Source organism: Odocoileus virginianus, chromosome 23, assembly GCF_023699985.2.
Source record: "Odocoileus virginianus isolate 20LAN1187 ecotype Illinois chromosome 23, Ovbor_1.2, whole genome shotgun sequence".
Lineage (NCBI taxonomy): Eukaryota > Metazoa > Chordata > Mammalia > Artiodactyla > Cervidae > Odocoileus > Odocoileus virginianus.
The window spans coordinates 46,012,175-46,037,870 of NC_069696.1; the positions used below are offsets into that span (position 1 = coordinate 46,012,175).

The window sequence follows — 25,696 nt, forward strand, 5'->3', positions numbered from 1 at the left end:
ATAACCCTCAAAGAAACAAATCAACAGTTTACATGCTCTTAATGACCACTGGCTTTTAAGACTAGTTCCAATCTTAAACTCTTCCAGACTGTTGAAAAACTCATTTAGTAAGATTGGTATAACCTTAACACCAAAACAGACAATGCAGGACATAAAAGGAGAATTATAAGCTGATTTCACTCATGAAAGCAGAGGCAAAAATCCTAAAGAAAATATTTGCAAGTTGAGTCCAACAATGTATTAACACACATACACACCAGGACCAAATTGGGTTTATCCTAGGAGTTAGAGATGGGTTCAATATTAAAAAATCAACCATCAATTTAATGCAGTAACATTGAAACAATTCATCCCTTTAAATAAATTAGAAAAAAGCATTCAATAAGATCCAACATTCATTCGTATTAAACTATTAGCAGGGGACCTCTCTGATTTAAGAATCCACCTTGCAATGCAGGGGATGCAAGTTTGATCCCTGACTGGGGAACTAAGACCCCACATGCCACAGAGCAATTAAGCCCACACACCACAAATACAGAGTCTGTGCCGCAAAAGATCTTGGACGAGGCGAGGAAGATCCTGCAAGCTGCAACAGAGACTTGACGAAGGTAAATCAATAAATATTTTAAAAAATAAAACTATTAGCAAACTAGAAATAGAAAAGATCTCCTTAATCTGAGGACAGGTCATTCGTGGGAAAAAAAAAAAACATACTCAACTGAAATGTTAAAAGCATTCACTTTAAACTGGGACTGAGACAAGGATGTTCATCATCAGTTCAACATTGTACTACAGGTCCTAGCAAGTACAGAATATAATAAAATTTTTTAAAGGGAGAAAGTTCAAGAAAAGGAAGAAAACTGCCACCATTTCAGATGATGTGATTATATAAAAGATATCTAATTACATTATAATTACATTATAAGAACTAATAAAAATTTAGCATGGTTGCTGAATGCAAAATCAACACATAGCTACAATATATCTATAATCAGTAAGAACCACTTAGATTAGAAAGTGTAATTTTAAGAAATTTACCACAGCATTAAAAAATACATAAAACTCTAGAAAGAAAACTAATATAAGACGTGAAGGCCTTTATGGAGAAAAATAGTTAAAGTTTATTGAGAGTTTTTTTTAAAAAATGAAGAAATACACATTTTTTTTGGATGGGAAGACATTATTGAAAAGACACCAATTTTCTCCAAGCTAATCAGTAAGTTCAATACAATTACAAAAGATAATACATATACTGGGAGAAAATACATACAACATATTAAATGACAAAGGACGGGGATTCAGAATATATAAAGAAATTGTATAAATCAATGAAATAAAAGACATCAACAGAAAAATGGGTAAAAGACATGAACAGATATTTCACAAAGAGGAAACACGTTTATATATGAAAAAACATTCAATTTCATTAGTAATCAGGGAAACACAAATTAAACCCACTGTAAGATACTATATAATCGCCACCCAACTGGCAAATATAAAAGACAGTCAAGATTAAGTGTTTGCTAAGATCTAAACGTTTGCAATGACACTCAACCACTGCCAGTGGGAGCATAACTGGTACAAATGCTGCAGAAAACAGTTCAGCATGACTAAGTAAAACCTGCTTTCTGGAGCATCAGTTCTCAAATTTTTACTCCAGAACCTCTATACAGCCTTAAAAATTATTGAGGACCTCAAAGAGCTTGTTGTTCATGTGGCTTATACTTATCAAAATTTACCATATTAGAAGTTAAAACAGACATTTTCAAAACAAAAATATACAGGTACACCCTTGATAAGCTGTCAGAGTGATGTCATCACATACCTGGAAAACATTTAAATGTGAAAAATGAGAGTGAAGCAGACAAATAATGTTTTAGCACTCTTATGAAAATCTTTTTGCCTTCACAGACTCCCCTCTGAAGGGGTGTCAGGGTCCTCAAGAGTCCCTGGACCATATCTGAAAACAACTGCCCTAAAGAACTCTTGCACATGTACACCAGGTGACATGTACAAGAATTCACTCATTCCTCAGATATTTATTAAGCATCCAGACATTGTGAACGTGTTAGACAAAATCAGATGAAACGAGACAAAACCCCTGCCCACATGGAGCTTACACTGTAATTGGCAGAATGCTCATAGCAGTGTCATTCAGAATAGCCAAAACTGAAAACAATCCAAACCTCCATGAATAGGGGAACAGATAAATAAATTGTGTCACAGTCATACAATGGAACACTATACAGTAGTGAAAACAAATGAAATACACTTACATGCATAAACATGGATAGGAATCTCAAAAACAATGTCAGAAAAAGTCACAGAAGAATATATAAAGCATGATACCATTTACATGTAAGTAAATCTAAATAACATATTATTAGGGATACATAACATAGAATGCAAAGCATAAATAAAAACATGAGAGTTGTTACCAGATAACCCAGAATGATGTTCGCTTCGTGTGGTGTGTGTGGAAGGAAGGCAAAGTAGAGGAGCTGTATGCATCTGAGGGTATTCTAGTTCCTAAGCTGGAGATGTGTGATCGTTTTATTCTCAACAAACATTTCAAAAGAAAAAAAAGGTTATGTGATACAATTTCACCAACAAAGAGAGGGGACATCTGATATTTCAGCCACTGTTCTGCATTGCAAATTAGCCAATTATTGTAACTGGTGGGGAAGAAGTACACAGTAATAGGAAGAAAGGAAGAAAGGAATAAATATGCACTATTCTTCACAGAAGTTAATTATGTTCCCAGAGAGTCGGAAGCTAATGAGATGGCAGTATTACAGTTCTGCTCTGCCAAGTTGGTTCAGCCACTGGCATGATTCTGGTTAACCGGTTACTTTGTTCACTGGTTATAATTATTTGTATAAGTGGAGAATAAAATGATAAGTGATGCAAATCCCAAAATAAACTGAGAAAGACACTGACTCTCCTGAATTCTGTTGACTTTCAAAAGTACAAATTCCCTTTGGCATATTCTCCTAATAGTGCATTTATGTATTAAGCAATTGAAAAATAAAGTGCATGGTAGCTACTGGCTGTTTCTCCACACTGGTCAATAATAGGTGCCCGAGTTGGTCACAAGTGTCATAACAACTTTGCAATCACGTCTCTGCCAGGGTCATCACCAGCAGTGCCATTTTGCAAATTAAACAAGGCACAGTTAGAGTGCAATTTAATCTGATTGAGGGGATTAACTATACATTTTGGTATTCAATCTAGAAATCTGAAAGAAAAAAAATCTTGAAACACTGGATCTATGCCTTGTACCCAATAACACAGGCCAAAGTTATTATCTTGGGTTAGGGAGTTGGTACAAGAGGTGAACTAGGCCTGAAAGCAAACAGCTGGAAATGGAGAGCAGACAAGAGTATCCTTTAGGTCCTATTTCCCCAACCAGGTTCCAGTCATTCAGAAAGTTACAGACATCACTATGCTATTTTTAAAATCCTAGGCTGCTTGCTGCAAGACCCAAAATCTTACCCATATGTGAACCATATGTGAACTGGAATGGACATTGCCACCAGGAAGTGCTAAACTGCAACTGGCAGCAGGATGATTTTGGACCAAGCAGTTGACAAGACCTCCAGGGTCTCACCCACTCTCTTCTATGCTATGCTGCCTTAAGTGGCACACCCACACCTTTGTTAAACCAGATGTAATTATTATACCTGTAGCTTTGCCCTCCTCTTTCAATAAGAAACAGAGAAATAGGGAGGGGACTTTCCTCAAGCTCTTAAGGAACTTCCACTCTGTCTTTTCAGAGAGGAGGAGGAATGGATAATTCCCTAGGTCAGAGCTGGACAGACATTTGCTGGACCATGAATTGCTAGTGGACAGATTACTCTTTGTTCAAAATAAACATTAGCTGCTGCCCTATACAGTTACAGAAATAGAAGATACAGAAATCTATTTTGAATGAGACTGGTATAGCTTTTTCTTTCATCGTTCAGTTTTTAGAATTAATTTTTCCTCCCCAGAATGTTGTAGTTCATGTTTTCCCAGGCTTGATTTTTAAAAAGTCTTTTCTGAATTACAGAAATGCATAACTATATGAGAACTCCCAAGTATAACTGGGAAAGCTGGGAGGAAGGTGTGCCCCTGTCATCTTATTTTCAAGTAAAACCCTCTGTCCTGTGAGCTCAGAGGTGACAGCAGTGACCGTACAGACTCCAGTGCGGCACTAATGCTGGTGCTGTGTCCTTCGGCAGCTCCCCGTGCTTACATATTAAATAGGCAGGTAGCTGTTTCTGGACAATTGCCCACGGCTTTCCTGTGTGGAAATCAGAGAGACTGACTTTGGAAATATTTTTAGCTCATTTTCCTTATCATCCCAAATCAACAGAAATCCTGATCATTAAAAATCATTATCCAGTAATGCACATATCCAGTAATGACAGATTTCACTAAATGCTCAGATCTTTCTAGATCAAAGAATCCCTCTTGATATCTATACACACCCCTATTAAATCCTTTTTAGCCTAATAAGTAAGATATCTCTTCCTTGCCTCTTACTTCCCTTAGGAGCCTAAGTGACAGCAGGGTAGAGTAAGACAAAGGTGGCGCTTGTGTTTCCTCCAGAAGCTTATTAAACCTGCTAAAATCTCTTCACCTTTGAAAGCCTCCCATGCACTTTGATGCAATTTGAGAAGAGGAGGGGGAGTAGGGAAAGAGACATAAAGGTGACAATTTTCTTTAATCATTTGTTAAAATATTTAAGTACCAGCTAAATGGCTGATATGGAAGAGAGATAAAGACCCAGTCTCTGCCCTAAAGACCACCACCTGGCAGAAGGAGAGGAACAATGCTGACAAGTAAGGGCACAACAGCTTTTAGGCTGCTACGACAGAAGACTGGACGAAGGGCAGTGGGGGCACAAGAAAAAGGAGTCAAATCTTCCTAGAAATAAATTACATCAGGAAAAGCTTCATCAGATTGGCAACATTTACGTGAATCTCTGGAGACAGGTGGAAGTAGAAGAGAGGACTGCAGACAAAGGAGGTACATAAGATGACAGAGGGCACAGTTTGAAAGAAGCTTAAAAAAGGTGAAAGTGTCAAGTTTAAAGCATTAAAGTTTCAAATGATAAGATTAAGTACAATGAAATAATTCACTGGGTTTGGGAAATAAGATGTTATCCCTGACCTTTGCTACACCCATTTTGATGGAGCAGCCTGGACAGGAGACGGGCTGCTATGAATTAAAATGAAAAGCACAAAGAAAAAAATATTAAAAGTAAACAAGACCAAAAAAAAAAGAAAAGAAATGTGACAACTAGGTTAATCTGTTTCTTTGAGCCATTTGCTTTTTCACTTTCAAGCATACTAGTTTAGCTACAATAAAGGTTAGAGAAGCTTTATATTTATATCAGAAAATGACTCCCATACACAATCCACTAACTCATAAACAAGTTTTTAGACACATTTCATTCTTTATGTGCGAAAAAACTGATGCTTTTGAATTGTGGTGCTGGAGAAGACTCTTGAGAGTCCCTTGGACAGCAAGACCAAACCAGTCAATCCTAAAGGAAATCAACCCTGAATATTCACTGGAAGGATGCTGATGCTGAAGTTCCAATACTTTGGCTGCCTGATGCAAAAAGCTGCCTCACTGGAAAAGACCCTGATGCTGGGAAAGATTGAGGGCAGAAGGAGAAGGGGACGACAGAGGATAACATGGTTGGATGGCATCATCAACAGAATGGACATGAGTTGGAGCAAACTCAGGGAGATAGTGCAGGAAAAGGTGTGCTGCAGTCCGTGGGGTCGCAAAGAGTTGGACACGACTTAGCGACTGAACAACTAACAGCAACATTATTTACAAGATTGCCTATATCGTTTTAAGTGATTTATACAAAATCAACATTTCTACAGATTTACTACGCCATCACTAATTTTTCTCCCATGTAATTCAAAATAAATAACACCTGTAACTGGTTACAGTAGAGAAGGTGCTTTATTTTACATGTCACTGGTACACAGTACATAAAACTGTCTAAAATTAGTCTTGGAAAACATAACTGTCAGTTACTTATACCTTCAATGGTCAAGGACCAAGTCTATTTTGTAACCTACTTCATTTAAGATCAGACGACTACAATACTTTTAAATATGAACAATCTCTTCATATCCAATGTGACAAGTTATTTTTATGCTACAAGTGCTGCAATTTAAAAAAATATCTCCAGTTATACAGACCATATCTCTGCAACAAACTCTGCTAGTCTACAAGTCTTTGAAATAATGGATCAACAGTTTGACCTTCTTACAGATGATTATATTTATGTGATTGGGTTAGAGGGAGCAGGGGCTCATACATGCAATCAGATTATTTCTGTTGTTTGTTTTTTTAATGTGGATAAAAGTGAGTTTATAATACCCTACTTCTAGTTAAGTTGCCAAAAAGTTTACTAAACTAAAATGAAGTCAGTACAATACTTTAGAAAACATAATTCTAAGAGCGTGCTACAGAAAAATCTTTTTACTACTATGTGAACCAAAGCTGCAGAGTCCAGGAGGACTGTGGCACAAAGACTTGTACGTCTGAATGGCTTATTCAGCTAGGAGGAGTAAAGAAAGTAATTTACCTCAGTGTAAATCCTCTTACGAGAGATATTTGTATGTTATAACCCATTGCAACACCAGAGGATCTTCACTTAGAAAATGTGCAAATCATAAGCAGCTAAATGCACTTCTATTATTTATCCCCATCCATTCTCTTCATAAACATACAGCTCAATGATCTCTTATTAACTATTAATGTCAAAGCCACAGAGATTCCTCTATGGCATCTTTCAGTCACCAACCATTTATCAAAGGGATAAATGTGACTAGAAGTTAATGTACAATTTTAACAAAATGTTAAGAATTTGGGCTAATTCTCAAAGTAAATCCCTTGGTATACAAAGACTCCCTTTCTCTCTAGAAAATAAGACATATTTTAGAACCACAGGTTCATATTCACCTGCTAGTCTGGAACAGAAGAGGCATTTAAGCAAAGTAAACTAAAAAACAAAATACTAAATAGATAGAAATGTACACACTCAAATATTCTGTTCTTTGCTTAAAGTCAACTTATTCCTTGTCATTAAGAGAAGTGCTTCAAGATGCAAACTGTTAATGAAGAGAATAAGGGGTAAAAGCCAGACTTTTTCCTAATAAAGCAAGTAGATTATAAAATGGGCTTGAAATATATACTTACTGTAACTTTCCATTCTTACTCTCTTTATAACTAAACACACACACATACACAACAAACCCTAGCATTTAATATGTGCAAAATTGCTTACCATTTATTTTAACTTTGGTTAAGTACTTCTTTAGCCTATATCAGACATATTATGGAAGCTATACAAATGATTACAAACAAAATAATGAGGTAAGTTAAAATTCTACTAGTGCAAAAAGCAAGCATATGCCAAAAGCAATGCATATGAGTTAAACAAATGCAGAATGAAGCTCTCACCAAGGCAGGTGCTGGGCTAACAAACCAGAGCAGCCCTTGTAAACACTGTTTGTAAAGTACACGTTTAGAGATCAAGGATTCATATAGCCACAAAAAGGGATGCTAACAACACCACAGTAGTGCATTTATTTTACCTTTAGAGTTTGGGAATCTCTCAATACGTGTCTAACAGTTTGCATATTTTCTTCAAGAGAAACTTAATTAGTGAAGACACATTAATTACAAATACTGTAGTATAAAAATCCCAGTTCTTTACAAAAATTATATATTAAAATATTCTATACACTTTAAATTAGTAACTGGAACATACATACATATCAGTTCTGCACAATTAAGTCCATCTTTGCTGGGAGTATTATACATGAAGTCTGAGGACACAGCTACTCAGTTAGCCGAAACTGGCAAAAGGTTACACAGTATAAAAAGGACAGACCTGTCCTCCTGCAGCTACTGCAGCTTGGTCTGAAATGTCTTTTCTGCAATTATTGCTCTATATATTTATTCTGGATTCGAATAGGCAGTGGAACCATGAAATTCCTAAAAGGTTTAAAATAAGTCACCTGTATATGTATATGAATATAATATAATGCCTATATGTTATCTTTAAGGTTATAATGGAACCTGAGGAAGCTGTCTAATGCTTATATTTCAGTTGTAAAAAAGTTTATACAATTTCAAGGTAAAAACAATGCAAAAATAAAACATTTAGAGCATTTACAAAAATCTTACAAATGTTTAAAACACTATTTCAAAACTCATGTCCTGTTAAGGTGCTTCTTTTTTTCTGTGATAAGGAGGACATAAAACTCTGAATTTTAAATTATGAACATTTTAATTTCAGCAAAAGCAAAATTAGATCCATTAAGACAGATGTTAAAATATTTAGGGATAAACTTCACTTCTAATAAACATACTGAATTTAAGTGCTGAAAGGGACCTTAAAGGTAAACTTTTTTTTAACTCCCTCATCTATTAATCAGGAAACTGAGGGCCAGGTAAGTGCTTTGGCCAAAAATATATTCCAATATATTAACCCGGTATGAATCAAGAAAACCCATTAATCTTTTTGTATGTTGCCATGATTCTTGGAAAATGATAAAAATTCCAAAGCAGAGTTTCTGAACTTGCTTCTTTTTTTAATGTCTTAAGCTCTGTGCTAACTGTAGATAAACAAAGAAATGAATCAAATGGCTACTAAAATCAGTATTACAAATATTATCCAGTAGAAGATAGTTGCTAGAGGACCACTGCTCATATAGAATAAAGTGAGAGGGAGTACTCCAAGACCGGACCTTTTCAGGGTAGGGAACATTTACCATATAAGACAGCACAGTGTACAACAGCCAGTTACTAGAATCATCTCAATAACTCTAGGATGACTGAGTTACATGGCCTTTGTAAAAGATATTGGGGTAATAAAACTTTCTAGCTTTTATCTTAATTTTACTATTTTTCTTTATAATAGAGCTATAACTGTAGGGAAGAATTCATATACTGATTTTCAGAGAGGCTTTGCTTCTTTTCTACTTTTATTTGGATCTAGAATTGAGCAAATACATTTTAAGAACAACTTACAAACTCAAATTCATAACTGCTAGAAATACAGTCAGAGAATACTCTTTTAAATGACAAATCTCCAAAACCAGTTACTAATAAATAATCATCACAATAGCTTCAGTAAAAAAAAAGAAAGAAAGAAAATCAATTTAAAGGTGCTTTTTTATTGTTACCTTGAAGCCATCGAACTTGTGTAGCTGGTCCATATCCCTTTTCATTCTTTGCTGATATCCTGAACACAATGGCAGGCCTGGATGTATAATCAATATGTGCATTTGCAAGCTGCCCAGCAGTTACTATACATGATGTCTTAAGACCACAATAAATCCTCATAAACACAAGTTGACTTGGATTATCTTGTATTTGTGCTGTGCGGATAGCCAAGTAGGCTGAATATTCCAAAATATTTCCAGAAGGTGAAGTTGGAGGTTCCCAGGAAAGATGGATGCCCTCGACATTCTTGAAGAGAGCAGAAAAACAAAAACAGATAAAGGTTCTGAAGTTTTCTCTAATAGCACTTATTATGTTATCTTTAGAACACAAGATGCTTTTCACTAAAGTAACTGTATCAAATGTTACAACTTTTGTTGCTGATTTTTAAAACTTTACCTTACCTGGATCTGTAACATTTAATTTATGCCCTTTTAAAAAACATAACTAGGCTTAAATGTCTGCCTGTAAACCCAAAGAAAGAGATCTTTCTTATCTGAAAGCAGAGCTTTTCTTCTCTAAACAGAGGTATGATCTTAGGATAAAATATAATCCAATTAAATGCCAGGTGGCACAATGGTGAAAATCTGCCTGCCAATAGCAGAGACGCAAGAGACACAAGATCAGTCCTTGAGGTAGGAAGATCCCCTTCCCAACTAGGAAGGATAGGAAATGGCAACTGACTCCAATATTCATGCCTGGGAAAGTTCAGGCATGGACAGGGGAGCCTAGCAGGCTACAGGCCATGGGGTGGCAGAGAGTCACACATGAATGAGCGACTGAACATACACATTAAAATTCTCTAGCATAATACTTTTCATTTCTATAACAAGAACAAAATTAATATAAGGAGCATACACAGATCTCCCTGACTTTCCAAAATTTGGATGCTGTAATTCTGCTTGAAATTTGGGTCCTTAAAGATACCATGCCCAGTAGTGGAATTGCTGGATCACATAGTAGTTTTATTCCTAGCTTTTTAAGAAATCTCCATGTTGTTCTCCAAGAGGCTGTATAAATTTACATTCCAACCACAAGTGCAAGAGGGTTCCCTTTTCTGCACATCCTCTCCAGCATTTATTATTTGTAGATTTTTTGATGATGGCCATTCTGACCAGTGTGAGGTGATACACCATTGTGGTTTTGATTTGCATTTTTCTAATAATAAGCAATGTTGAGCATTTTTTTAATTCCACTACTGGGCATATACCCTGAGAAAATCGTAATTGAAAAAGACACATATACCCTAATGTTCACTGCAGCACTACTGACAACAGCCAGGACACGGAAGCAACCTAGATGTTGTTCATCGACAGATGAATGGATAAAAGAAGTTATGGTATATGTGTACAATGGAATATTATTAAGCCATAAAAACGAATGAATCTGAGTCAGTTTTAGTGAGGTAGATAAATCTAGAGCCTGTTATACAGAGTGAAGTCAGAAACAGAGAAACAAATGTCATATATTAACACATATCTAAAAGAAATCAGTCCTGAACATTCATTGAAGGACTGATGCTGAAGCTGAAACTCCAATACTTTGGCCACCTGATGCGAAGAACTGACTCACTGGAAAAGATCCTGATGCTGGGTAAGACTGAAGGTGGGAGGAGAAGGGGACAACAGAGGACGAGATGGTTGGATGGCATCACCAACTCGATGGACATGAGTTTGAGTAGGCTCCAGGAGTTGGTGATGGACAGGGAGGTCTGGTGTGCTACAATCTATGGGGTCACAAAGAGTCAGACACGACTGAGTGACTGAACTGAACTGATGGAATATAGAAAAATGGTACTGATGAACCTATTTGTAGGGCAGGAGGAGAGACTCAGACATAGAAAACAGACTATGGACAGAGCAGAGGAAGGAGAGTGTGGGACTAATTGAGAAAGCAGCACTGAAATATATACATTACCATGTGTAAATCCAATAGCTACTGGAAAGTTACAGGGAAATCAGCATGGAGCTCTGTGATAATCCAGAGGGGTGGGATGGGGTGGGCAGTGGAGAGAAGTTCAGGAGGGAGGGGACATGTGTATACCTATGGCTGATTCTTGATGATGTATAGCAGATACCAACACGACAATGTAAAGCAATTATCCTCCAATTAAAAATAAATAAATTTTAAAAATATCATGAATGAGGACTTCTCTGATAGCCCAGTGGCTAAGACTCTATACTCCCAATGCAGGGGGCCCAGGTTGATCCCTGGTCAGGGAACTAGATCCCACATATTGCAACTAAGACTCAGCAACACAACTACTGAGCCAGCACTCTAGAGCCCACGAGCCGAAACTACTGAGCCCATGTGCCACAATTACTGAAGACCCTGGGCCCTAGAGCCCATGCTCCACAATAAGAGAAGCGATCACAATGAGAAGCCCGCTCACGGTAATGGGAGAGTAGCCCCCACTCACCATAAATAACAGAAAAGCCCATGCAGCAACAAAGACCCAGCACAGCCAAAAATAAATAATTTTAAAAAAAGACTCAGCACAGCCAAATAAATTGTTTTAAATAAATATATATCATGAGTGATTAGCAAAAAATATTAAAAAAATTTTTAATCCACCCCTTTTAGATATCTCTCATTTCATTAGACACTAAAAGGAATCTCTAAACTGATAGTTTTACTTCATGTACAAAGTTTCACTAATTTAAATCATTAAGTCTTGACCTGATGTCTCACCTTTGAAATTCTGACTGCAGAAGGAGCTCCAGGAAAACCGGGAATACAAGTTTTAAATTCACTGATTTTGCTGAAAGGGCCTATTCCACAACCATTGATGGCAGCAACCCTGAATCTGTATCCTGTGCCTGGAACAAGATCTTGTTTCTTAAGTAAACTGTAGTCAGGTACGTCTGCATTTCCTATCTAAAATGTAATATATGCAAAAGTCAAAGAAAAGATGCAATTAATTATTTTTCATTGAATAACAAAACTTTTAAAGAATGAATTAAGTTTTAGGGTTGTAGTGCACATTATTTATTTTCTTCTTTCATACATGGAATGAACCCCCTCAAAACAAAAGTAAATAAGCCCATAAATTGGTGATTCTCATCCAGAGGAAAAGTGCCTTTCCAGTTGAGAGTCACTGGTTATAAAAAGAAATATAAAGGTATTCTGCACATCAAGAATACAGAGAAAAGAGAAAAAAACTAACCACTATTAACAAACTAACAACTAGCTCCATGTAAATTTAACTTGGAGTAGAAATCTCAGAAGATTTACTGTCAGTCTAGCCAGGAACGACACCTTTTGGACATAGGCAAGCAAGCTTGATAGAAAAGGAACAACTAGCATGCAGCACAGAGCATTTTAAAAATTAATATTCAGCAGATACTGAATAAATATTAAATTAAATAACCAGATTGCATACTCCAGGTGGGAAGCTCATAACACCTACAACTTTCAGTTTTTACACCACTACATCACTGTGCCAAAGTTTCATCCCATTTTTAAGGGAGTTACTCCATTTCACAGATGAGGAAACTGAGTCTCAGTGAGGTTAAACAAGTGATTTGTCCAAGGTCACACTGTCAAGTGCTGAAACTGATGAGTCAAACTCAAGTTTACTAGCTCTAAATTTTATGTTTCCTTCTTTTGGGAAAGACAGATAGCTACCAGGCCCTTAGATACAGATATTTCCATATATATGAAATCAAACTACAGTCAGAAATTTTGTTAGATATAATACTAACACAATATTAACCAGGATGTCTATTTTTGTTAGGAATTGGAAGATTCAATATGTAAAAGTGGGACACCAGAAAATAGTATTAGAGAAACTAAAATATAAAGATAAATTTCGAGACATTTCGAGATCTTTGGGAGATTCAAACCTGAATATCCATTTTGTTGGCAATTCCCCCTCTGCAATTCCCATTCCAGAAAAAAATTAGTTCAGTATGCTTTGGAGCTGTTATCTATTTCATAATTCTTAGAAGGTTAATGTCTCATCTATATATATAAGGTCCTAACTGTATTCAATAGTGTTAAGGGCTTTACATTTCTTAAATTATGAAATTGGGACTAACAAAAGTTCTAAGTAAAAAAAAAAAAAGTTCCGTTCTAAACACTCCAGGTTACAACATTAGAGATACTTCAAGAAATCTTTATCTGTACTGGCCAGACTGTATCATTTATGACTCAAAAATCCAACCCAATGAGTGTATAAGACTTCTTAAAATAACCTGCTTGTGATATATTCTATAAACAGAGCCTTAAAAAAGAATAACTATATATATATATAACTCTCAATTATAGGTAGTAAACAGATCCCAATTTCACTCATTCAAATGTCCTGAATCAGGATTACTTAAAGTTCCATGTTTAAGGCTTATAACTAACAGTGTAGAAAACACATCAATAGCTACCTTTGAAATGCTTTGCTTCCCTTTTGGCAGCAAATAAAACTGGCTCACCAAAGCTGTATTATTTTTAAAAATTCCTACGTCACACCACTGTCGTTCTCCTGCTTTCACCATGGCCACTGGATTTGAAGGAGTCTCTTTCTAATTTCAGAGAAAGAAAAATTTATTAAGACTCTTACTGAATATACAAGAAATGCCAAGATTTAATAACTCCATGCAGTGATCTACAAGTAGGTATATGGTAAACACCACAACATTAATAGATCATAAGTAAATAAACTCTTAACAGATGAGGTCAACTGACAGTGAGACAGGGATGCCAATTCAAACACAGGGAGTGACAGGCATTCTCCAAATCAGTAGCTCTGTGCTATCAACCTAGCTGGAGTTAGCATGCTTTCCAATCAGTGATACATTAAAATGCCAGTTATTTTATAGAACATTGTCATTTCAGAGACTCTCTCAGAAAATGTAATAATCCCTTTAGTGTGACATTACAACTCGCTCCAAAAGGAGCAAATAAGGAAAAATTCATGGCAAGCTGGCTTATTTCTAGATTCAAAAACAACTAGCAGAAGTTCAGTGATCTTTGCACTTGAAATACCTGTGATTCTCCAAACCTAAAAGGAGAAAAAATGTTCAAACTAAAATGCAATTTAAATATAATTTAGCATACACTAAAGAGGAGCAGATTAAACAGTTGACATTTTTATTTTGCTTTAACAAATAAACTTCCTGTACCTTAAACTACTTTTAGTGATAAGTGAATTATACTTATCCTTTTTAAGCCATCTTCTTTATAAACGAGACACTGTTTCCAGAAGCTCTAAACAAATATGTACTTCAGTTATTTATTTCTGTCTTAAATATATAATAGCAGAGGTACATGCTTATAATTCACAGTACTTGTTATTGAGGCTATCATACATGACAAAGTGAGCTAACCAGAGAGTCTTTAAGGTTTTTAAAAGAGAAATAGCTTTAAACTTGTTAAAACGGTCTTCAACAACTTTTATAAAACAACTGGCTCCAAGTGCAACTACAGATACCATTCCAATTGATGCACTGTAAAACAGATTTAAGAGAAAAAAATCATTTTGATAATTCTTCTTTGAGAAGAGTTATTAGACCACTAGCGCTTAACATTCTGGAAAGGTGAAAGCTGATGAAGGTAAAGATATGATCAAAATCCACAGAATCATGACTGAAAGAAAACTGAAACTACAGACTATTCTTGAAGGTTCTAAATGGTAAATGTTAGGCTAAATAAAAACTCTTGCTCATAGCAATAAAGTTGAAATGACAGATAATTTAAAAATATACAAAACCACATATATGTATTATCCTCCTGTTCATCCACTTGAGACAATCTTATATTTGTGAGGCATATTCCTGGCATTTAAGTTTGGTACCAGGCAGACTAATTCTGACCTTCCACCAAAAAGTCCAATGTTAGAGATTATTAGGATATGCTACAGGTATGTCTGACTCAAAATTGCAATATTCTGTTGCTCTCCTATTAAGCAGCCAGCAATAAAACCATTTAAGTTTTATGTTCTATAACATGTCCTTTTATTCTTTAAATTGTTAAGTAATTTACATATATACATATATCTCTGTATATACACACATTTCCAATTATGAAAGTTAACATTATAGAAAAATACTGAAAACATAAAGAAGAAGTAAAAATTATCTTTGGCCCCACAACCTGAAGAAAATCATCTAGCACTGTAGTGTAGATTTGTGTGGACTCATGTGAGAGTGTGAATGTATGTACTGTGTGTTTTTAACAAAATTGGGAATGCACTATATATATTATTTCTTTATCCAACTTTTTCCACTTAAGATTATACTGTGAACAGTTTTCTCTTTAACCCTCCATTTTTCAATCTGTGTCAAGTAATTACTAAGAGGATACCCAAGAGCCTTTTCCTGAACTTAGGTTGAAGTTGCTCAGCATTTAAAGCATATTCAGTCATCAGTAAGCAATCTCATCTGCAGGGCACATACTTACAGAAAACGGCACCATGGCAGCATGTGCCTCCACACGGCTTATCTTAGTTGCAGGCAGTGCACACGTTTCATCAACTAAAAATCAAACAATTCATCAGATAAGACTTATATAGTCACTGAGCAAACAGATACATTAAAATGTAACTTATAAATATGCAAAAACAGCCAGAGAGAGAAAAAAAAATCACAACAATTAGAAATACGGACCCTCTAACTTGAACTAATTCACAAAGCTCAGTTTTCAAGGATTTGATGACTAGCTGGAACTTCAGAGAATGTTTGTCAAACATGAAATACAATTCCTGTTGCAAAATCATAAAATAAGAATTTACAAAATCAGAAATTGATCAAGCTATAAGAACTGTTAGGCCATAGCATAGAACTAATCTTTTCTAAGGAAAAAAAATTTTGCTGAATAAACTCATGGTAGGAAAGATAAAGTCTGACTGTATTACAGTGCAGCAGAGAATATATTATATAATGATTTTAAATGAAATGCCTTTATCTTTTTATATTCAATTCAATCCAAGATGAAATGCAATTCCCATCTAAAACAAATACATTTGCTGAATTTCTATACAAAAATGGCTCAAAATACAGTATGTGAAACACATTTCAAACCTTCAGCTTTGGTACTGAATGTTGTTAGTGAAGTTTCATCTTTAACAACTGCCCCATTTGTACTGGATGATTCAGTTTTAATGGTCTGCTGGGTTACCATAGTTTGTGCGCTGGAAACAGTACTGGATACAGAAGTTTCAGGGATTACTGTTCTTAAGTCCAGGCAACTACTTAGAACACCTATATCTGCTGAAGTGTGAGGACCTAAAATTAAAGGGAAAAGATTAACTATTAACAAATGAATATCTGCAAGAAATTGCTGTATCTTAGAGTTCTTGTCACCCAATTCGAGGCATTTTCAATTTTAAAATCACTAAACGTGAACACCACAAATGTCAGCCATATGACTTAACCATTAGGCATAAAATATCAAGATTTAGAAAAATAAAATGCATCATATCCATGGATGTCCAACTTTTCAGCTCCTTCATCCATTCTAAACCCTGAACCACTGCTCTTAAACTCTGCTCAACCATAGATCAAATGGCTGTCCTAAACCAGAAATGTATTTATGACTCTGCCCAGTCCCTCTGTCTTCTCCTGCATTCCAGAAGATGACCTCTCTCCTAAGGTAAGTTTAATCTATTCTCTTGTGCTCTTGGACCCACTCCTTCCCCTGTATTTTGGGATCCTCTCTTATCAATCATTCCTTTCTCTTCAGGGTTATTTTCAAATTCTTCTGCAGAAGTTTTGGCCCTCAGTCTATACATATTATCAAGTCTTCTCCAGTCACCATCTTCCCTCGCTACTTTCCTTCAGAGCAGTCTACTTTCTTGACCACCCCAATCTGATTGAGCACACCACTCTAAGGAAATGGCTCTGACAAATGTCCAGGGATACTTAGCTCTAAGGGATACTGATCAATTTTCATTTACTTGACCGCTCTGAAATATAAATAATGCTGACATACTTTTTTTGAAGTTGTTTCTGTCTATGACTTGTATTCACTCATGTATGCATCATAAATGTATAGTTATAAACGGTAATACCTACTACAGAGGTAAAAAAAATATGATACCAATTTTTTTGTTTCTTTGCCTAACCTTCTTGGGAAGCCTTTTCAATCTCTTTAGCTGACTTTTCTTGTTCAAATGACTCTTTAAATGCAGGTATTTTCCAAGCCCTATCTTGTCTCCCTTTGCATATTTCCCTGGTGCTCTAGCTACCATTTACGTCTCTCAACTATGTATGCCCAAGGCACAGTGTCAGGTCCTGAGAATACAGCAGTGAACAAGTCAGAGAAGGTCCTTGTTCTTGTGGATGTTAGATATTGTTAACTCTGAAATTTATATTTCCAGCCAAGAACTGCCTTCTAGACTCCAGACCTAAGTATCCAACTGCCCATTAGAAATCTTTACCAACATGTTCCTTAAGTGCCTCAAAAACAGCAAGTTCAAGGTTGAACCTACCTTATTCCCAAATCTGTTCTTGCTTCTGTAGTTCTTATCCTAATGAAGGGTATCATCATCCACTGAATGTTCAACCCAGAAAACTGGGAGTCATGTTTGACTTGTTTTCATTTCTCATATACAGCCAGTTTCCTAGTCTAATAGGTGCCACTTTCTAAAAGTCTCTGAACTAATATATTCTCTCCTCTCCATCTCACCCACTGCTTTAGTCTCTATGCATCTCTTTAAGTCCTAAAAGAACCTTCTAACAAGTCTCCCAAACATCTCCTATAATAGCTCTTCCTGATGGTGAGGCTAGAATGTCCTTTCCAAAATAAAAAACAAAAACTAATCATGCCACTCTTTCACTTTTGAAAAATACCAGCTACTCCAACCTACAGAGGAAAAGTCCAATCTCCTCTTGTTAACCTGAGACTAGCTAGCCATTCATTCACATATTTGAATATCTACGATGTGCCAGATACTGTCATTGTATAATCACTCGTTTCCCCATTTGCCTAATATTAATTTTATCCAAACTGCCTTATAAGTAGGATTTAGAGTACATTAGGACCCTAAAATCTCAAAGGTCATATTTGTTTTCAAGAGTGTAAACTTCTTTACATGATGGCCATAGAAAATCACTATAAAAATTTAAACTGATATCTAGTACCAAGCTTTTATAATTCTGACCAAATGATTCCCTTACATCAGCAAATCAACAAAACAAAGTCTCTCCTCTCCCACAAGTAATGAAATCAGAAAAACTATAGGAAACTATTTTTCTTGAATATTTTTATCTACCATGGGTTCTTAAAGAAAAATGGAAATCAAAAGAATATGTCTTGTTATTTACCAAAGAGGGATTAGCTTTTTATTAACTGTCACAATTTTTTCAAATTAAAAATGAAGCCACATATTACTATGCCAGGGATATATCAGAATAAGATTTATAAAGTAATTTTAGATACTGAAATCACAGGTAACATTTAATATATCACAAATGATATCAGAATATTCAAATTAAAATCTTTTAAATATAAGAGCCATCAAATTATAAGCTGTTCCATGCATTCAACAGGCTAATCAAGAGTTCTCATAAATTAACTATCCTTCTAAGGATAATACAGTTATTTGCTAAACAAATATTTATTTATTTATTAAGTGACTACGATTTGCCAAGCATGGATCTGGGTGCTGGGGAAATATATGTGAATAAGACAGACAAAATCCTGACCCAAAATAAATAATTACAGATAGTTATAGGACAACAGAATAATGGAAGAGTGACATTGAACACACTGGCCAACCTCAAATGGCATACAAGAGCTTGCCTCATTTAAATTCTGTAGTTAATAACTAATCATCACTATTTAGGTGAGTTCTTGCTTGGTATCCTGACATCATTTTAATTAGGGTCAATATGGTAAGTATATATCATATTTTGAAACTAGATCCAAACTATGTAACATTTACTTTTTCAAAGACTCTAAAATTCTCTATCATTATAAAAAGCTTTAGCTTTATTTTAAAATGCCATCTTTATACCTTCATTTTTCCTTAGCATATCCACCACACAACTATTATGATTAGAAGCATTAGCTGCCAAAGATGAATGTGAAGAGGCATTAGAATCAGTTGATGCTTTGAGATCTGGTTTGTTTTTCACTGAAGTTCCTTTCATGGCTGTATGTTCAGATTTTACACTGTTCACTATTTCACTGATCTACAAGAAAGAAAATAATTTATTGCAGCAAGTAATGTCCAATTATATAGACATATATGTAAAAATGAGCAAAATAATTTACAACTTAAAGGCTTTTGAAAATAAATTCTCCAAAATATAAAACAGCTTATAGTCTTATTTTGTATAGTATTATTCTTTAAATTTTATAATAGCTTAAGAAAACAATTTCTTTCCACTTAATATCCATTCTCAAAAGATTAGTTCTGAAGGGAAAAGGAACAGTAAATTTTGAGGGAATAAAATTTATATTTTATAAGTGGTAGCTAGTATTCAAGTAAATATGGACAAGCTAGACCAACCTAGACAGCACATTAAAAAGCAGAGACACTACTTTGCAGACAAAGGTCCCTCTAGTCAAAGCTATGATTTTTCCAGTAGTCATGTATGGATGTGAGAGTTGGACCATAAAGAAGGCTGAGCACCAAAGAACTGATACTTTTGAACTGCGGTGTTGGAGAAGACTCTTGAGAGTCCCTTGGACTGCAAGGAGATCAAACCAGTCCATCTTAAAAGAAATCAGTGCTGAATATTCTTTGGAAGGACTGATGTTGAAGCTGAAACTCCAATACTTTGGCCATTGGATGCAAAGCACTGACTCCTTGGAAAAGACACTGATGCTGGGAAAGATTGAAAGTAGGAGGAGAAGGGGACGACAGATGATGAGATGGTTGGATGGCATCACCAACTTGATGGACATGAGTTTGAATAAGCTCTGGGAGTTGGTGATGGACAGGGAGGCCTGGAGTGCTGCAGTCCGTGGGGTCTCAAAGAGTCGGACATGACTGAGTGACTGAGCTGAACTGAATAGGTGACAACACCCAAGGTACTGAGTTTAACATTCTGGTCAAATTTTCTTCTTTTTTTCAAATTTTCTTAACAAGATTAGACATGTATACTAAAGATGTTATGTGTGTGCTAAGTCACTCCAGTCATTGCCAACTCTTTGCAACCCCATGGACTGTACCCTGCCAGGCTCCCCTGTCCACGGGATTCTCCAGGCAAGAATACTGGAGTGGGTTGCCATGCTCTCCTCCAGGGGATCTTCCCTACCTAGGGATCAGTATCTCTTACGTCTCCTGCACTGGCAAGCAGATTCTTCACAACTATAGCATCCCCTGGGAAGCTCTTACTAAAGATCTTATGACTCCTAAAAGAAAAATCTGTTACGTGAAACCTTCAAGCATACAAATTATTTTGTATGACTGTTTTCCATATAGGCATCAAGATTTAATACACACACATATCAATATTCTTCACCATTAAACATTTTAGATAGCAATCTTCCTAATAACCTGTTTATTTTCTTAAAGATACTATAATAAACACATTTAAACCTTTCGATAATTCAAATCACCAATTTACACTGGTGATATCAGTTCAGTTCAGTTCAGTTCAGTTGCTCAGTCGTGTCCGACTCTTTGCAACCCCATGAACTGCAGCACGCCAGGCCTCCCTGTCTATCACCAACTCCCGGAGCCCACCCAAACCCATGTCCATCGAGTCGGTGATGCCATCCAACCATCTCATCCTCTGTCATCCCCTTCTCCTCCTGCCCTGAATCTTTCCCAGCATCAGGGTCTTTTCAAATGAATCAGCTCTTTGCATCAGGTGGCCAGAGTATTGGAGTTTCTATAGCAATAACTATAGGTCTACTGAACCATAAAAGTGATCTGGCTTCATTCAAATACCCCAATATCACCTGCCTCTTTTTAGTTACCTGTTTTTTGTTACTTTTCTGTCTCCATCTTTAATGTCAATTAGAACTATATTGTCAATTACAATTTCTCATGGCTCAAAGGATACTTGTTCATAATACGCCCTCTGTGCAGTGCTCAGTCACTCAGCCATGTCTGACTCTTTGCAACCTCATGGACTGTAGCCCGCCAGGCCCCTCTGTGCAAGGGGATTCTCCAGGCAAGAATATTGGAGTGAGTAGATATTCCTTTCTCCAGGGGATCTTCCCGACCCACAAATCGAGCCCAGGGTCTCCTGCTTTGCAGGCAGATTCTTTACCAGCTGAGCTACCAGGGAAGCCCAATACACACACTACCTCCATTCTAATTGAGGGTGATTATGCTATTGTTAATAAATGATGATGATGATATCCACAACCATTAAGGACCATTATACTACCTGATAGGCCCCATGATACATATTTATAAAGTCTGAATCTCACTTAATTTTCACAAGAATTCTATAAATTGGATATCACCCTAGCTTATAGATGGAAAATAACAAGACTCAGAGATCTTAGATAACATACCCATGGTCAAGTAGCCAGCAAGCAGCAAAACGAGAATTTGACCTCAAGTTTATTTCTCTATGAACTTCCCATGTCATACTATCTGAGAGCATAGTACAGTGAAGTGCAAAAAATGAGGCATGCCTTTATAAAGCAGAAAAGGCTGAAGCTAAGAGCCTGTAGGTGTAAAGTCATGGACAGGTGAACCATTTTTGCTAAAGAGCCCAGAAAGGCTTGGAAATTGGAGGCATCAGGTTCTTTGGAGGCTGAAGTACAGAGTGCAAATAAACACCAGAGGACCATCATATGGAACACTATATAAAAAGTGGTTGTATGGGGAGGGAGGTGGGAGAGAGATTCAAGAGGGAGGTGACATATGTATACCTATGGCTGATTCATGTTGATCGTTGGGAGAAACCAACACAATTCTATAAAGCAATTATCCTTCAGTTAAAAAATAAATAAATTTAAAACTAAAAAGTGGTTGTAGCCCCAGCTCTGCTCTTCCAGTATACAAAGGCAAACAAATGCCACACCTCGATTCTAACTGAAGAAGGGAGGTAGGTACAAAGATTCAAATGGGAGGCTCTGGACTGTGGTACAGTATCTCTCTGGAGAGGATGGAGAACAGGCAACCTACTGAAAATGGGGATTAAGTGAAAGTCTGTACACTGAACAGAGAGATACCACTTACCCTGCATTAAGCCCTAGGCTTAAAACCCATAAGCAAGAGGTTGGAGAAGGAAACCAGGGAAAACCCATTGGTCCAAGAGAAAAGATACTAGTATTTGTGGAGTCTCACCCAGAAACCCTCATTAAGGTCTACTAATAAAACACGTCCATATGCATAGAGCCACTATGGTCTGAATATTTGTGTCCTCCGCAATTACATGTTGAAATCTAACCCCCAAGGTAATGGTATAAGAAAGCAGCACCTTTGAGCTGTGACTAGTGCCCTTATAAAAGTGGCCAAGAAAGATCAGTTGTTCTTCCATCATGTGAGGAGGATACAATGAGAAGTTAGCAGTCTATAACCCTGCAGAGGTTCCTCACCAAAACTTGACCATACAGGCGCCCTGATCTTGGACTTCCAGACTCCAGAAATGCAGGAAATAAATTTCCCTTGTTTATAAGCCATCTAGGCTGTGGTATTTTGCTAGAGCAGGCCAAATGGACTAAGACAGCTTCCAAGCTCCTTTTTAATGCCTCACTTTAACACATGAAAGGATACCAAGCATCACCAGACATTTGTTGATAGGCTCTAATATGGAAGTCTAAGATCAATTTTTTTTAAAGGAGCTTGAAAAAAAGAAATAATGCTGACAGCAGAATATAAGTCCACTCTTTTATTAAAAAAAAAGCAAAATTCTTGAAGAGATAAGAGAGATATTATATTTTTGAAGCAAAAATAAAATGCCATAAAGGAAAGAAAGAGTAGGATCAGGTTTTTAGAGAGTAACTATGTGGCTGAATATATTTAAAAATTGAATAAAAGATTTATTCAAATGAAGAAACTGTTCAGAAAGCAGACCAGACAGAAGAAAAGATAGAAAATGAAAAGTTAAATCAGAGGATTAGTTCAGGAGGACCATCATTCAATAACAGGAGTAACAAAGAAAAGAATGTGGAATATAAGAAATAGTCAATAATGAAAGCCATTAGTTCCCAGAATGACACAGTCCACTGAATGGACAGCACAGTGAATGAAGCAAGGACATACACTGTAAGGTACATCCTTGTTGAAATTTCTGAGAACTGAGGATTAAAATGAAACAATTAGGTCTCATGTAAATGATCAGGAATCCAAGTGGCATCCGACTTCTTAACAGCATCACTGAATGCTACAAGACAGTAGGAAAATGCCTTTCAGTTTCTCAGGAAAACACTTCTAATATAAAATTCTATAACCCAGCCAAACTACCAACCAAATGTAACAGAGGAGAGGCATTTTCAGACATGGAAGATCTTAAAAAGTTTACCTTTCATACTCCCTTTTTCAGGAAATTATTGGAGAATATCAAAAAAAGAGAATGACATGAGATCAAGAAACACAGGCTCTAACACAGAAAAGAGATAAAAGCAGCTTACAATAAAAAACCAGTGGGGACTTCCCTGGTAGCCCAGTGGTTAAGAGGTGTCTGCAGGGGACACGGATTTGATCTCTGGTCTGGGCAGACCCCACATGCTGTGGAGTAACTAAGCCCATGTGCCGCAGTGACGGCGGCGGCTGCTCTTGCTGAGAAGCACTGGCCCTAGGGAGCACAGGCTTTGGTAGCTGTGGTGCGCAGCCTTAACTGCCCTGCAGCACGTGGAATCTTCCCAGGCCAGGGGTTGAACCCACGTCCCCTGCATTGGCAGGCAAATTCTGTATGACTAATTCACACAGTTGTACAGCAGAAACCAACACAACATTGGAAAGAAACTTTCCTCCAACTACAAAATAAAATAAGAAAAAAGGGGAGGGGGAAAAACAGTCCATGCACCACAACTACAGAGCAGCCCTTAATAGCCACAACTAGAGAAAGGCTACATGCAGCAAAGAAGACCCAGCACAGCCAAAAAAATAAAATTTCTTTTTTAAAAAAGAAACAAATGGAAATTTTAAGAGTACAGCTGAGTAGCAGGCTTAGAGAAGAACTAGTACAAAGGAGAGCATAGGACAGAGGTTTCAGGAGGGATGGTTACTGGGGCAGGGGTCGTGCAGAAAGAAGAAAGAAACTATATGTTTGAACATTTTGAGAGTTTTATTATTTTATTGGAAAATCAGAGTACGAATTAATGATAGGCAAGAAGAAAATAAAGCGAATGAAAAAGTAAGGCAGTTAACAATGCCAAGAAAAACAAAAAATTACATGAAAAAGGAACAGTGTTCATAGCACATTACAGGGCTCAGCTCTGAGTATGTCATCATCACAATGTAAATATCACATAATGATTCAACTAAAAATACTATAAGTGCCTGGGAAGGGAAAGAGGAGGAAACAGCAATATTTTAAGAGACAAAAAAAGCTTCATCATCTTCCATTATTGAAGAAACTGATCTAAAACTAGAAAGTCAAGAAGTGGCAGCACAAGGATTTTATTTATAGGCACAAAGGTAGATATAGAAGAAAGATAAAATATTAGAAAGTAGTAGTTTCTAGAGAGGCAGGATCAAGAGCAAATAGGAACAGAGTAGGGAACTGTTACTCTTCATTATAAACCTTGTAGTACCACCTAAATTTATTTTTTTAAATATATATGGTGTGTATGCTTGTGTGTATATTAGCCTCTGATACTATGTGCAATGAGACTTCAATCTCCTAGCCAAGGGTTCTTAATTCAGGCTACTGTCACAATGATATGCAGAACTTTCCTTAAAAACAGTTACCTGGTCATCATCTTAAAGATTCTGCGTCACTGGATCTGGGGAAAGGCATGGGAACCTGTGTGTGTTTGTTTTTAATCTCAGAAGTGAATGTGATGTACAGCCATGGTTGAGACTCCCTATCCTAAGGTAATATGAAATATTAATAAAAACTGGCACTATAACCATAAACATTCATTTACCATTTTACATTTTTTCAACTTACACTGTTAGGAATGATGCTATTACTGCCTTGTCTGTGAGGATCCATCCTGACTCCTGTAGGAATAGGAAAGTTCAGACTGATATGCTATAAATAAACTTCAAGAAAATATATTACAGTCAAATATTTTTAAAAGTTACATATTAAAGGTTTAAAAAGTAGTATCTTTATCAAAGTTTATCTGTTTTCTTAATAGTCTGCTAAATAGTTGATTTAAATCCTTTTTGGAAGAATATGTAAAATTAAATTTGCTTTTACTTTCCTACTGCCTGTTAGTTAAAAATATTTTTGAAAGCTGAAATATTTACAGAAACTAATTAAACAAGTCAAGTATCATGTCAAATTAAGAAAGCATATCAAAATGAACTACAAAAAAAAAATTCTACCCTACATATCTATGTGTTGTATGATGGTATAAGTCATGATACCACGATGGTAATACAGTCAAGTTTCAGAGTTGAAACACAACATATTTGATTTACCAGGAAGGAAAC

At 36.3% G+C, this 25,696-nt stretch overlaps 1 protein-coding gene across 4 annotated transcripts in view; it reads right to left on the minus strand.

Moving 5' to 3' along the window:
- HCFC2 (host cell factor C2) overlaps positions 1 to 25,696 on the minus strand; it is a 68,106-nt gene that overhangs the window by 17,424 nt on the left and 24,986 nt on the right. For 3 of the 4 annotated variants that reach the window (XM_020905536.2, XM_020905534.2, XM_070454032.1), the window contains exons 9-15: positions 25,206 to 25,258; positions 19,193 to 19,370; positions 16,257 to 16,460; positions 15,637 to 15,710; positions 13,623 to 13,760; positions 11,935 to 12,120; positions 9,207 to 9,492 (exon numbers count right to left, since the gene is read on the minus strand). In XM_020905536.2, coding sequence (XP_020761195.1) covers positions 9,207 to 9,492; positions 11,935 to 12,120; positions 13,623 to 13,760; positions 15,637 to 15,710; positions 16,257 to 16,460; positions 19,193 to 19,370; positions 25,206 to 25,258 — 1,119 coding nt within the window. Of the gene's footprint in view, positions 1 to 1,097; positions 9,493 to 11,934; positions 12,121 to 13,622; positions 13,761 to 15,636; positions 15,711 to 16,256; positions 16,461 to 19,192; positions 19,371 to 25,205; positions 25,259 to 25,696 lie in introns of those variants that run through there. The other variant, XM_020905535.2, reaches the window with a different exon arrangement.